Raw genomic sequence first — 14,980 nt, 5'->3', positions numbered from 1 at the left:
TATTCCGAAATTCATTTTATTCGATGAAACCGTTCGTGAGATAGAACTAAACATAACATTTTTATGGTTGTTCAACAGCCTGTAACTTTTGAACCGAGCCGATTCGCAAAAAATGGTCTAGGACAAAAGTGTTTCCTTTGACCTGAGGAATTTATTGTTAAAATATTTGTACGAGTCAAAGACTCACCCTGTACAGGGTGGGCAAAATTCGTTGTCCACTGAGGGGATCTCGAGAACTATAGCTGCTAGAAGAAAACGGATGACACATTCTGGAACTATTTTTTCATGACTAATCCAAATCTGAAAACACAATCGGCCTATCATTTTTTGGTTTCGAGATATAAACAAAAATTGAGATTTTGACGATTCCGAAAAGTTCTCATACCTTTTTGGTCTTTGTAGTTACAGATCTGAAACTTGAACCTTCTTAGACACTTTCATGCGTAGAATCTACTGACAGAAGATTCAAAAATAAGAAATTCAATAAAAGTTTACATTTAAAAAAATGAAAGTTTACCTAATGACTCGAAATGAAAAAAAATTTTGAGCTCATCAGTGGATTCCACGTAAAAAAGTGCCTGTAGAAGGTTCAAGTTTCAGATTTGTAACTTCAAAGACAAAAAAGTTATGAGAACTTAACGAAATTGTCAAACTCAAAAACGAAGTATCGTAGAAGGCTCCGGTTTTCACCATTCTTTGTTTTTCCGAAAAAAACCTGTATATTGAAAACTATTTTTCATTATTTCTGTATTGCTAGATTTCTGATGTCAGAATTCTTATCCTTTCCTTTATGAGTTCTCACTCATTAATTAACTGTTTTTATTTTACTTTATCGTTTATTAATTATTCGAATAATGAATGTCTGTGTCCCTACATAACTATACCGAGCTGGATGTCTGATTTTGATGAGGATTCCAGATTTTTGCCAGGCTTTCTCTTTCGAAGTTACAGCCCCCTGAATTTCTCCCCTAAAAATAGTCTTTTCCTTCTATCTCAGAATAAATACATACAAAAATGGAATTTTGTACAAAGCAGTTTTATGATATGCGAAATGCGAAATCTCATAGTGCAATCCATTTTGGCGATGTTTCTATGATTTCGCATATCATAAAACCCCCATGTACCAAATTCATTGATTTTCGTATGACCGGATTCTGACTTAAAAAGAAAAAGACTATTTTTACAGACGAAATTCAAGATTATAGTGTTGATACTTGTTACGAATTGCCAAAGTTTACTCACATCACAATTATTGTTAATCTAAAGCAGAGTCTCTATAGACGGTTGTACTTCATTTATATCATTGAGTATGAAATGAAATATTTGATACTCAATATTTATATGAAATTTGAATTAGTGTGAAGGAGTGTTCTCCATACGGTTGATGAGAAATCTTTGAACTATAAAATATCTTTTGAAGTTCAATGAGAGAAATCTACCTTTGCATATGTCCTAGACATATTATCTACCTTGATGCACTTACAGTGACTATCAAACATGTTTGATAGAGTCACTGTAGATGCACTCAAATAATTATAAATAGTAAGTTCCGTTTTCCATTCACAGGTGGCAACACAATCTTTGATTAGCTCGTATCATCAAAAATTAGAAATTGCTTTTCAGGTGATATATCTTCAGGGAGCTATCTAGGCAAGGTCTGTTCACAAAATTCATATGAAATACCCACATTTTCGGAAAAGGAATCACTCCTTTAATGTTTTCGCAACTTTTCATTTATGCCCTAGGGTGTGATGTTGTTAAAGATTAAAATGTCTTATAAAGCTAATTGGTTCGCAAAGGGTTTTTGCGATCAATTTCTCATAATTATTATTGTGAATATTATTGAACAACTGAACAGGTGAAAATGCAATTATTTGCCTCAATGGGCCGAAGAAGAAGCTTTGGCGAATCTCCACTTGTCTGGTAGCAGAAAGGGGTTGAAAGGGAAGGGAAACAGGGAATTATCCTTCTTTCTGCACAATTTTCATGGCTATCACTTAGTTGATTGAAAAAACACAACACACTTCACTCAAAGTTGCTCAATATCACTCTGGTTTACTTTCATAATAATATAGATGAAAAATGGTGCGATAACTGTGGCGATTTATCATAGGATTACTTTGATTTATAAAACCCTATCGGAGCGTACGATGATGAAATTATTATTATTTTAGTGATATCATTCGAAAAAATGTTCTCCGCCGTAGAGCGTCAACAGCACTCGGGACAAAAAACGTCTGACAAACTCGTGTTTGGCAACCTGACATTCACGACATAACAAAAGGCCTTATTTATTCAATATCTTTCCCATTGTATAGTGCGTTCAAGTGGTTACAATTAATGTACTTGAACGTACTATATGTATAACATCATGTATCGAATTTGATAAATTTATATTTTCTTGGATAAAATTATCGAGTTAGCTTTTTGGATTTTGCGCGAATCGGCTCAAAACGATTTTATCTTCTTCGCGAAAAATGCTTGGCATGCCTCGAACTGACCTCTGTAGTGAGGGCCTCGTTTGCCCTCGATCTTTCCTTCCATTATTAGTTTCAAGAAACTATATCTTTCGTGTCTGAGAATGTGGCCAAGATAAGATGTTTTCCGTTTTTTAATTATTTCTAGGCTAGGAGTTCCCGATCCATGCTCATCCGCCTTTTTTGTTTCTCTAAAAAAGCTAAGAAATGTGTCATTTGTTTTCTTCTAGCTCTTATCATTGAGTATTGAGTTTAATACTCAATGCTCTTATAGTTTTCTAGATCCTCTTAGTTGACAACGAATTTTGCGCACCCTGTACAGAGCCTTCAGGCAACAGAAGCGTGTGGTAGAGTCGACCATAGATCTCTCTCAAGAACCGATTATTATTCAAATCTAAAGTCATTAGTGATCGTTGATTGAAGTATCGATCAACGTTAGTGATAGTGATTCAATCGATAATGATGAAAATGTATCTAAGAGTTAAAGTTACGGGAAAGCATAAACCAGGCCTTAAAAAAATAATAAAATGGATATCTAAACGGCCGCCGATCTATTTCATATTCAAATCAATTAGCGTTCAACCAAAGAGGTTCAACACATTTCCCATTCACAACCAGAGATATATCTCTGTTCTCAACAGACAAGGTGTTTTCGCGCCAAGAAAAGCAGGAATCATAGACATAGACATATACTCATGATAAATAATACCTAGGTCTCCTAATTAGTGTAACACGAGCTAATTTGAAAATATGCAAAAATCTCAATGCCATTTTTCTCTTCATAACGCACAGATTAATGTAAATTTGAAATCATAATTTGACATTCGTCACAGAGTAAAATCTAAAATTATCATTTCTATGCCAAGTTTTTTTATCACGAATTCACAAGCCTGGGAGTCAAATTCATAGACAAATTGAGAATCGAGACAAATTTATTGAAAACGTAATAATTTAAAGTGAAATTTTGTGTTGGGGCTCTATATGCGAATTCTCGTTAACGAACAATGGCCATATGATTAGACTGGACGTGCAGTTTTGTGATTGAAAAAGACAAAAATGTTTTGAAGTGTGTATTCTGTTTTTGAATTCTGCAAAATGACCCAGCAAGGTAATACAACGAACTGGCTTATACAAGGTGCAAACGGTCAACCACAAATTCTTAAATTAGTGCAAACCTCACAAGCTAGTGGTAAAGCTGTCGGTAGTATTTTAACTTCCAATGTGACTACACAACCTATAAAAATCTTCAAGACTACTTCGGCCAGTGGACAAGAAATTACACAGTTGATAAACAGTGCACCGCAATCGCCAATCATCAAAACAATCGGGTCTAATGTAGTTACAAAATCTGTACCAATACATGTGAATATGAACTCGATGGTTAAAGGTCCAAAAACAATTCACTTGAGTCCATCCCAGATGCAAAATATACGATTTGTAAATACTACATCTCAACAAAATACAGTACAAATGCAACAGGCAAGTCCTCCCACCTTTGCAGTAGCTCAACAAGTACAACAGTCGCCTCAAAATATTAAAACAGTCTCTCCCCCGATTCTTCAAAGGAAGAGGCAGGATCCTCTAGAAATGGATTATGTTCATGATTCTAAAAGATCAAGAAAATCAGACAAAGTTGGTAAAGGTTTGAGACACTTCTCAATGAAAGTTTGTGAAAAAGTTCAAAAAAAGGGGACTACTACATACAACGAAGTTGCCGATGAATTGGTAGCTGAATTCACAAATCCCATGACAAACAGTTCATTAGCTGACCAACAATACGATCAGAAAAATATCAGAAGAAGAGTATATGACGCACTCAATGTCCTTATGGCAATGAATATCATTTCAAAAGAAAAAAAAGAAATAAGATGGATAGGATTACCAACTAATTCGCTACAAGAATGTGTGCAACTGGAAAAAGAAAAGCAGAAAAAATTATACAGCATCATAGAGAAAAGAAAGCAACTTCATGAGCTCATTCTCAATCAGATTGCTTTCAAAAAGTTAGCTCAGAGAAATAGGCAAATGGAGGAAGCTCATGGACCACCCCCTCCTAATTCTTCTATACAATTACCATTTATTGTTGTTAATACTAATAAGAAAACAATTATCGATTGTAGTATTTCCAATGATAAATTGGAGTATATTTTTCAATTTAATGATAAGTTTGAGATAAACGATGATGTTGATATTTTGAAGTCCATTGGTATGTTTATGGGCTTAGATACTGGGACAGTTACACCTGAAAATTTGGAGACAATCAAATCAATGGTGCCTAAATCACTTGTGGATTATGTGGTTCAATTAGCATCTGGTGAAAATAAAGATATAGATAACTTCAACGTAGATGCTGGAACCAGTACATCTTTCTTGATGGGGTCTGATGATTTAGCAGGAGTCCATCTAGATGAAGAAAACTCTCGTCATTCTTCTAATTTTGATCCTTTGTCTCCCTGTGGTGATGATTATTCAGATGATGAAGGGGAGGGGGAATCTGATTTATCAAGTGATATTGATTGAATATTTTCAAATTCCATTCTTGATGGGTTAAGATCATACGGGTCATATTTCTGGCTTGAAAAAATGAAGTTAACAGTAGGTATGAATACAAGTGAAAAGTTCGAAATTCACCAAGACTGGCCTGTAATTCTGACCTCCTTTTAGAATTCATTTTATGTTGGATAGAGCCATATTTCCTTTATTGTTAAGATTGCATAGGTACATACAATTTTTTGTTTAGTATTTCTTTAAAATTCTTTTGAAGAATATAATTTGCTCTAATGTTTTTTCTGCATCGCTATTTTTCAACTGTAATAGAATGTAAGAGTTTAAACCTGAATAAAATTGTTTATATTAATGTTTTATATTTCCATTTTAACCCTTTTCTTTGTTTCTAAGTAACACATCTTCTATTAATAATTCATGAATGAAAATTCCATAGGAACGTAAAAGTACATATAATGAATATTCAAACAAAATTGCATAACAGAAGTAAAGGTATTATTTTGTGATTCGTTTTAATCTTGTGAAAACTATGTCCATTGTATTGAAAAGTTTGCAGTTTGTTCAAAATCAAATATAAAGGGTAGCATATATCGAGTAGGGTTAATTACTACCCTGTCGAGTACCCACTATTTAAAGGTAGGACTTATTTAACTAGCAAGATTCATTCAAAAGTACTCTGAATATCGTCGGAGCCTTAAGGAAAAAGTTAATTTTGAGATTCATATTGCATAATTATTATTAACGAATAATGAAGCCGATCCTGTTCCCGTAGAGAAATTCAAATATTTCGCGCCTGTCACCTAGAGTTGAAATATCTGTGAATGTGCATCGAAAGTCGTGAAATGATATTGGCAACCCTGTGTACAATAGGTTGAAGTTACTGTCACTGATAAAAAGTCAATCTTTTTCATAGATCCTTTATCTCCTTTATCTATGATCTTTTTTGAGTTTCATTTCAAAAAGTCTCCTGTCGAAATAAAATGGCCGTTTCGCTTGTGTGAATGTCAGTTCATTACCGGTGAAAAATAAATTGAAGTAGTGCGTTATATATAAATCTGCTTCTATCATTGTTAAATTTGCTTCTTGAAATTTAGGGGTAAGAGGAAATGAAATCTGATAAGCATGTTGTTGGGATAGTTCATGTAGACCAACTTTATCGGAATGATTCTACGAAGAAAAGTTATATTTTGAGTACACAGAAACTTTTCCTAATAACAATGTTTCATGCTTCAAACCAAAGCAATATTATATAGCCGATCTGGTGTTCCAGTTCCACCTTCGTTCTCTTTTGAAACTGGAATGTTAGTCATGATGACCTCCTATTGAGAAACTTTGTGGTATTCGGATTTACCTTATTTCGTCGATCTTCCAAATACTGATGTTAATGAAGCTTTGTTTAATAATTTCTACGTGATTAACAACAGTTAGAATTGAACGAAACTTTTTTGTTTGCAGATATTATAGGTTATATCATAAAATATTTCATTATTGCAAATACTATTTTAAACAAAATTCCTAAAACTTGTATACTGAAATATTATGATAATTTAAGTATAGAGTTTTTCAGATGGCGGTGAACGTTTATTCAACCAATGTTACCTCCGAAAATCTGTCCAGGCATGATATGCTATCGTGGGTGAATGATTGTCTACAAAGTAGCTTTGGAAAAATAGAAGAATTATGCACGGGGGCTGCTTATTGCCAGTTTATGGATATGCTATTCCCTGGCTCTGTTCAGTTGAAACGAGTTAAATTCAAGACTAATCTTGAACATGAGTACATTCAAAATTTCAAAATACTGCAAGCTGCTTTCAAGAAGATGGCAGTAGACAAGGTGAGCTTTTGATTTATGATCCGATTCATGGTTGAAGTCATTCTATTTAAGATTAGGTGGAAATACATTCTCAAATTATTATACAAGGTAGCTAGATATCAATCTTGTGATATTCGGTGAAAAAAAGTGCTAGTTACTATTTAGACTGTTGAATATATGACACTTGGCCCTTAAATTCAATGAAGATTTTTTTGTTGGTATTAATCTTTGTACCATAATAATTACAAAATATTATTACACCAGATTGAAGTATTTTAGGTAAAGAAGTACCTTCAAACATAAGGCTGTGAGTGGTTGTTCTGATAAATGAGGTGATATGTGATAATTGTTGATAATGTATCATGATTATGTGGTTTTAAATTTCACCATAGTATTTAATTCTATGGAAAATGCTATTTTTCCCTTCATTTATTATTATGACCTATTTGCTGGCAATTAATATAACAGTTTTGTATGTTGACTTTTACTCTGGGGCATTGTTTTCATTAATGATTTGTTTTTGAAATCTTAAATGAAACGTTCCTTAAATTGATACTAGCAAAACTTCTATTATCGAATATTGAATTGATGTGTCTGATACTTGATTAAAATCCATAATTGAACTAAAAACAGATTATATGATTTTCACAAAAATGAGTTTTTAAACCACAGCATGTGTTTTGCTATCACAATAGCATAACCTTCATCCACCTGAAGTCCCTGAAGATGCTATTATGATAACGAAATACGTGTTGTGGATTAAAAACTCATTTTTGTGAAAATTATATGTATAATCTGTTTTTAGTTCTATTTTCTGCATTGATGTGTGGATTGAATGCCTTAATCAAATATTACATATTTATTTCATGATAGTATATACATAGTATCTTTTTTACATCATAATAAATTATCTGCTTTTCACTGATATTTCTGAATCATATAAATAATTAAAGTACACATAGTCACAATGGCTATATTATCCAAGAAAAAAATTTATCCACAATGGCCGACATTGTTTTTGTACTTTGTGTTAGTATCGCAATACCTATTCAGCTCTTTGACTTGAATCATTGGCAGATATGAAAAGTGATATTTGAAAATTCAATGGGAAAATATTTGACACTTAACTCAAAATTTTTAAGATGGGTCATGTAAATTATATAATAAAATATTGTTCATACACATGTTACAAGGAAAGTTGACTTGATCAATAATACTTATTTTCTTCTAACTATTACAACTGAGGAAATCTCGCCACAGCTGCTGCTTTGAAAGATTCATTGAGTTTCTACTTTCAGTAATTTTTTTAATGTAGTTCTTCTCATTTTGCATCGCACTCAATTTACTTGGAATCGACTTGCTTCCTAACAATTTTCTAGATAATACCTGTAGACAAACTGATCAAAGGCCGTTTCCAAGACAACTTTGAATTTCTCCAATGGTTCAAGAAGTTCTTCGACGCTAATTATGACGGTCGCGAGTACGACGCTTTAGAGGCGAGAGGCGGCCTCCCTATAGGCTCTGCCGCAATTCAACATGACCATGGGGGTCTTGTCCAAACGGCCCACCACCACCCTACACCAAGGGTGGCCCCAACTAGGCAGCAGGGTAAACGTTAGCTTGAGAAATGGTGTAAAGGTGCTTAAAATGTTTGTTGGTAAAGGATTATAGTCTTACGTGCAATGTTTCAATAAGGAAGAGCAAATTTTTTTTTTATTGCATATCCAGGGATAAATCGTTTCAAATTGAAATTTGCAAACTCAATCTCGGCGCACGTTACTTTGCTGGGTATTTTGTCTCCATGAAAATTTTGAAGTTTTGTGAAAATGACGATAATTATTGAATCTGCATGCTGTCAGTTCCACTGAAAGTATATAAATGCATTTTATTCCATGAAACTTGTCATTAGGCCTGAATTTTAGTCAAAAGGATGATCATGGAAATATACAGGGTCAGTCAACAATGCTCTACTTAGCGCATAAGCTAAATTATTTTTGACTCTATAGGGTGGTCTGAAAGTGGTGAAACACCCGGCTTTCTCAAATGAAAATACTAAATTTTCATATCATGTTCTGTATCAGAATTAAAATTCTGATTTCGAAGTACCCAATTGTTATAGTAATTCATCTGTGTGCCATTTTGAAGTAGCCCACTTTTTCTAACAAATTTCATTTTTATGATTGATGATGAATTAAAGTTCATATCTTGAAAACCCTTAATAAACATCATAAATGTATGATTATTTTTTAACGAATTTCCGAAGAATTTTCAATTTTTCAGCAGTTTTCGGATCACTACAGTTTTTCCGAAAGACTGCAATTTTTCGAAAATGCCCTTCAGAAGATGTCAATAACTCCATTTTTTTTTATATGGTATGCCGTGAACTTTTTTAGTTTGATGTGTTTTAAAAACTACTGATTTTAGGCATAAATTTTTTTCATAAAAAGGAAGACTACCCACTGGGGTATCCAACAAACGAATAAAATTCATAGCTCATTTGAAAAAGTTGACATACATTTATCTCAACGGTTCATGATCTCTAGTAAACCCGTCATAACCATGAAGTTTGTCTGAAAAAGTGGCCCAACCTCAAAAAGGCACTCAGATAAATTTACAAACCTAAAGTAGCTTTAATTTTAAAGCTTCCTTTAACCCTACAAAAATGACACTGAAGGAAGCTTTAAACTTAAGGTGACTTCAAATTTGATTATGAAACTGGACGTTAAAAATTTAAATTTTAAAACGACGTTTAAGCATAGAATCTCTATGGAAAAAAGGATGTTTAAGGAATTAATCTCGTTCAATGAAACGGTGCATATGTCCATTAAAGCTTCCTTCTAAATTAAAGGGACTTTAACGACCAGTTTCATAATCAAACTTAAAAGTCCACTTAATTTTAAACTTTTTTTTAACCCTACATACTGAAAATGACGCTAAAGGAAGCTTTAAGCTTAAACAGACTTTTTGATTATGAACCTGGTCGAATCCAGCTAAATTTTTAATAATTCTCCTAGCCGAAAATTCCTAAGGGTTATCGACCGATCGAGCACTGTTGACTCACCCTGTGGATGTATATTCATTACTATATATTAAAGAGGAAGAAAGGAACATTATTTTCGATATGGAGTTCGAGTTTCCCAAAGTTTGGCGTATAATTTTTAAAATATTGGCGAAGATTGTGAAAAACGCGATATAATAACCAAATATGTGATTTGTAAGGTGAATGGAAATATTAAGCTGACACATCTTCGAAATTGTTCTACTCTCAAAATGATAGCAAGCATTCATAATCGAATTTGAAAATGATATTTTCGACTAATTTTTCCTCGGTTCTTACAGAAAATCATGATCTCTTAGCGTTGTCATAGAAATTGCTGATCGTTTGCATTTGAACAATTTGATAACTCACAGAATTCACTACCAGCCAGGACATAGACATGGACTGTGCCTTCCCCTTTCTATCTATGCATGAGTGACGGAGAGAAACTGATCATCATGCATGCAGTTGTCTTTTTCTAGAATTTTGATTGGTCCGCACCCACCTCTATGTGAACACAAAAGAGACAGGTAATGTCTCGTCGATCATTTGTCTCTTTCCATAAAATGGTCAATTTCATGCTGGCATTGCTCAGTCCATGTCTCTATGTCTATGAGCCAGGGAGTCGAACAGACATATGCCTAAATGTCCGTTCACGCACACAAGCAATTTGCGCAAACTGATAGTTTGTCGAAGCCGAATTGAACGTGTGAACGTGAACGTTTGCACAAGACAAACCAATGGACGAGTTCAGGAACGTTTGTCAACCTTGTAAATAAAAGAAAAAACTCTTTCAATGGAACCGTATTTTTTTTTAATTATATTTGCACCTTTCGGTTGCTTTCATCATTTTACAATCCTTGGAATGTCCCCGGCTCTCAAATCCAAGTGATATAAAAGAAAATTCATATTGAATTCACAAGGTTTCAACAGTTGAGGCGTTCTGTGATGAAACCATAGTCTAATAATAAATAAATTATTAGTCTTTGGATGAAACCATGTATTACCGTTTATATAAAACGGTATCTCGCTGAAAATTGGTTTTTAGAAATTGTTAATGAATTTAAAATTTACGAATATTGATAATCCTTTCCATCAAACGTTTGCAGCATAATATACATACAATATACAATAATAGAATTCCATGACATAAAGTTGTTGGGTAGCTAAATGCTTGGCTGTTTCGTTTGGTATCATTCTGAACCCCTGCTGTCACGGTTATTTTTTCATTTCATGATAGTGCATGATGTTTATAGAATCTTATACCAGCACAATCCAGAAATGTTTTTATATCCAAATCTGTCTTACCACCAATAGTTTAAATGTTCCTTATTGTTCTCCCTTCAAAACAAGGTCTAATATTGATATTTATCTCCATTTACAACTATGTCTTCAGAAATGCCTACCTCTCTCTGTTATTAGTATTGTGTCGAAGAAAAGTTCCATTTACTTTCATAAATGTATGAACACAAACACAATGTACTTTTAGTTATTAGTTAGTTTTTGTTATGAGTATGAATAAGCCTGGAAGAATTTCAAACAGAACAAAGTTCGTCGGTTTTTCCTTCATATTTTAAATCTCATAGGTTTCACAATAGTCTAGCTCAGTGGTTACCAAACTCATCTGGCCCAGCGTCCCCTTTCCAGAAAATTATTAACTTAGCACACGGAAATTAGAATCCCACCATACTCTTTGTTTTTTTTAAATTTTGTTACCAGAAGAAACACAAATGTCTCTTGAAAATAATTAACAGTTTCTCAATCAATATCATAAGAGTTAAACTTTAATTGAGTTCCGATGGTAATTATTTTTTGGCAATAAAATTGAATATTTTTCTCTAGCAGAAGCTGCAACCCCAACCAATTTCCGTTTTTCATAGGGCCCACTTCGAGACACACTGGTCTAGCAGCCTAAAGACCAATAATAAAAATGTTGATCAAGTTCTTGATCAACCATTGCGTATATCCGTCATATTCTGTTTGAAGTACATACTACTTTTTTTTTAACTAGGAACAGATATGATTTTCACAAAAAAAGAGTTTTTAAACCACGACGCGCGTTTCGCTATCGCAATAGCATCTTCAGGTGGGCAGGGATGCTCTTTTTACTCATTTTATAATCAGAATAATTTTGCTGAGCAATTAGGGTAAAAGAGCCATGTCCCATGATCGAAACCTTCCCCTCAAATTTTATGCAATAAACCACTCGTAAAATATTTCTAACGTTGTTCCTGAACAATCAATCTTCAAATGATTATATTTTATTTCGAAATTTCACTACCACCTTTTTATTTGTCGGTGATATTCAGATAGTACCAATAGACAGGCTGGTAAAAGGGAGATTCCAGGATAACTTCGAGTTCCTTCAATGGTTTAAGAAATTTTTCGACGCTAACTACAATGGCACAACAGGTTACGACGCTCTTGAAGCAAGAAATCACGAGCAGATGGGAAATGGCGGAAGTAATGCCCCCAAAGGAGGAATGATGCACAGGAAACCAGCTGCCACCTCTGCTTCGGCCGCTGCGGCTAAAGCGAAACCAGTTGGTAGAGCTAGTAGGTTTCTGTATTTGATTTCAAAGTTTGATTGGGAATATTTAACTAAACATTTGAAAAATTCAGAATTAAAAATCCGAAATTGGCAACTCGAGATTTAAACCTTTGAAAAAATTTTTTTCTTATTCAAACTATACAGTGCAAAATGTAGCTGGAATTTTTTCAACTTCAGATCTTATTGCCAATTTTAATGTGGTTTCATCTGCATAACTTTTCAAGTTGAAGATGAACATAATGTGCATTTGTTTCATCTTCGTGGAACCTGTTGAAAAATAGGTTCTACTTTATATTCATCAGAAAGGGTCAAAAATTTTAGCTCATTTATATTTGTTCTTGTTTCAATCCAAGGTAGTCAAATATGGGGGATAGTTTGTAGTTTTTCTGTTAAAATCATTATTTCTTTGAGCTATTTAATTTAAAATGCGGAATGAGCTAGTGAAATGGTTAATTTATGTTGCTCCAATTTGAATTGAGCTCCAGTTATTCACGAATTTAAGTAATGGTACTTGAGCATGTCCATTTTTTTCTGTATAGGGTATTCTAGTTTCCTATATTTTTCTTGAATATATAAGTTAAGGTTCCTTCTTGAAGGGAGAAGAATTAAATTACTTGAAAAAATTACCGAAATTACCAGATGAAATTTTCTATGAGTCCCCAAAAATATATCAGTATTGTTTTGTTTCAGTAGATTGCTTTGACCGTTAGTGAATGAAAATTCATCTTATCATGCTTCCGACAACCTTTTTATGTCAATAATGGATTTTTTCATTTAATCCTTAATGCTTTCAAACGATCATGGGGCCTTCATTGCACTCTGTTTGCATGATGCGCATATATATTTGCACAATCTCCTTGAAAATGGTCACTTTTCGATTCATATCATCATATATTTCTCTCTAGTGCCTAAAGTGAATGCAGTTCGTCCTGTAGCAAATTTAAAAAGCAATGTTAATAAAGGAGGAGATGGAGGAAGACTTGAAGAATTGACCCACCAGCTCTCAGAGTGTAAGGTAAATATTCAATGTCCTAGGACAACATCAACAAACATTAATATCATGATGCTGAGTCTGAATATATATACTAGCAAAAACGTCCCCCAATACCCTTTCCGTTATATTGGATATAGTTATGTTAACTTTTTAGCTGACCATAGATAGCTTAGAGAAAGAAAGAGATTTCTACTTTGGAAAATTGAGAGATATTGAAGTTATGTGTCAAGAAACGGATGAGAACCCATTGATACAAAAGATATTAGATGTTCTCTATGCTACTGAAGTAAGTTAATTTAATTTTATTATCAAAATTGATACAACTTATTTTCGAACTTTCTTTTTTTAGGAGGGTTTTGCTCCACCTGATGAGGTAGAAGGTGTTGGGGAAGAAGAGTATTAAAATAAAATCATATTTCTTTATTTGAGACTCTAAGTTATACAGTTATGGGAAAGTAAAGAACCGTTATTTGTCTACATTAAATTAATTGTGATGATTATTAGATCTTGCATCGATTTTATACGAGTGTTGTTTACAGTTATCCGTTTTGCTAATGTTGTCTTTCAATTTATGAATCTGAGTTTCTACAAAAACTAAATCGCTTGTGTAAAGTAAATATTAAACAGTTTATTTGATAAAAGTTTGTGGTATCAATGTCATACATCCTGTTAGTACAGTACCATAGTACTCTACTAAACGCCCTACTTTTACTCCGTATACAGAATGACCTATGTGACTATAATTGGGACGATACTCAAGAGCGAAACGTTGTGTAGGGAAAGCGAGTGCAATTTATACCCTTCTTGGCCTCAGCGATTGGCAGTGTGTCACTATGAAGTCGTCGAGTTCAGTGCACAACTTATGTTCACGTAGGACGCATATACACTGGGTAGCGTTCAGAATCAACTTCTGACGTTGCCCGGCGCGCTCCTTTAGGGTTCAACCAAAAAGTATCAACAATACGTTTCACTTTGCCGATTTACAAGAGAAGATCGAATGCATGGAATTTTAACCTTGAAGTGAGGAGACGCTACGCGCCAGCAATACTGCGCTCAGATTCACTACAGTCAAACGAGAATCTGGGCGACCAATCAAAATGGGACTTGTCCCTTCCACTAAACCAGGAAACATTCAAAGGCATTGAAACGCAACTGGCCAAAATGATTCTGATGGCACGTCTATTCTGAACGCATGGTATGATGACTCGCTATTCACAGTTTAGCATTCGTTACGACAAAAAAAACAATGTTGATCGAAACGTAGCCATTCCCAACAAGAGAATCATTTTGCATCAACAGGGAGTACAGCCCTGAAAAACCGGGTCGTTAGCAATCAACACTGACGACTCGGGAGAATGAGGAGAGTTCGGGGAGCTGTACACGGCAGTCATGGATGTTCAGTCGTCTTGGAAATGTGTCCTCCACGATCACCAGAGGTGAGGCCTTTTTTGACAGTTAAACTCGCCGAAATAAATCATTCAAGTAGGCTGTCACCTACTTAATCTGAATAGGATTCAGTGAAATTTCGAATGAAGCCAGAGAAGTGAAGCGAATTTATGGAGGAACACTGAAAAGCTCGTAGGACAGTTTTATCAGCAGAATA

At 34.1% G+C, this 14,980-nt stretch overlaps 2 protein-coding genes across 4 annotated transcripts; both read left to right on the top strand.

Moving 5' to 3' along the window:
- The first annotated feature begins 3,339 nt into the window (after positions 1 to 3,339).
- Positions 3,340 to 5,334, top strand: LOC123307830 (transcription factor Dp-1). Its single transcript, XM_044890281.1, has one exon. The coding sequence runs from the start codon at positions 3,573 to 3,575 to the stop codon at positions 4,995 to 4,997; it is 1,425 nt and encodes a 474-aa protein (XP_044746216.1). The 5' UTR covers positions 3,340 to 3,572; the 3' UTR covers positions 4,998 to 5,334.
- Positions 5,335 to 5,924: 590 nt separating this feature from the next.
- Positions 5,925 to 14,018, top strand: LOC123307688 (microtubule-associated protein RP/EB family member 1). Of its 3 annotated transcripts, none has more exons than XM_044890089.1 (6): positions 5,925 to 6,078; positions 6,550 to 6,816; positions 12,142 to 12,388; positions 13,289 to 13,398; positions 13,532 to 13,663; positions 13,727 to 14,018. In XM_044890089.1, the coding sequence occupies exons 2-6, from the start codon at positions 6,550 to 6,552 to the stop codon at positions 13,778 to 13,780; spliced, it is 810 nt and encodes a 269-aa protein (XP_044746024.1). In that variant the 5' UTR covers positions 5,925 to 6,078; the 3' UTR covers positions 13,781 to 14,018. The 3 variants fall into 3 exon arrangements, with proteins under 3 accessions (XP_044746024.1, XP_044746026.1, XP_044746025.1); XM_044890091.1 differs by lacking the exon at positions 12,142 to 12,388 and adding an exon at positions 8,175 to 8,403; XM_044890090.1 differs by having other exon boundaries at positions 6,540 to 6,816.
- The last annotated feature ends 962 nt before the right edge of the window (positions 14,019 to 14,980 follow it).

Source organism: Coccinella septempunctata, chromosome 2 (assembly GCF_907165205.1).
Source record: "Coccinella septempunctata chromosome 2, icCocSept1.1, whole genome shotgun sequence".
In the NCBI taxonomy this organism is placed as follows: domain Eukaryota; kingdom Metazoa; phylum Arthropoda; class Insecta; order Coleoptera; family Coccinellidae; genus Coccinella; species Coccinella septempunctata.
This window is presented reverse-complemented; position numbering and strand designations above follow the sequence as displayed.

Excerpts from the sequence above, each read along its gene's own strand:
- LOC123307830 (XM_044890281.1), top strand. The coding sequence starts at position 3,573 with ATGACCCAGCAAGGTAATACAACGAACTGGCTTATACAAGGTGCAAAC.
- LOC123307688 (XM_044890089.1), top strand. The coding sequence starts at position 6,550 with ATGGCGGTGAACGTTTATTCAACCAATGTTACCTCCGAAAATCTGTCC. Across the intron at positions 6,817-12,141 it reads AGAAGATGGCAGTAGACAAG|ATAGTACCAATAGACAGGCT; the intron begins GTGAGCTTTTGA and ends GGTGATATTCAG. Across the intron at positions 13,664-13,726 it reads ATGTTCTCTATGCTACTGAA|GAGGGTTTTGCTCCACCTGA; the intron begins GTAAGTTAATTT and ends TTCTTTTTTTAG.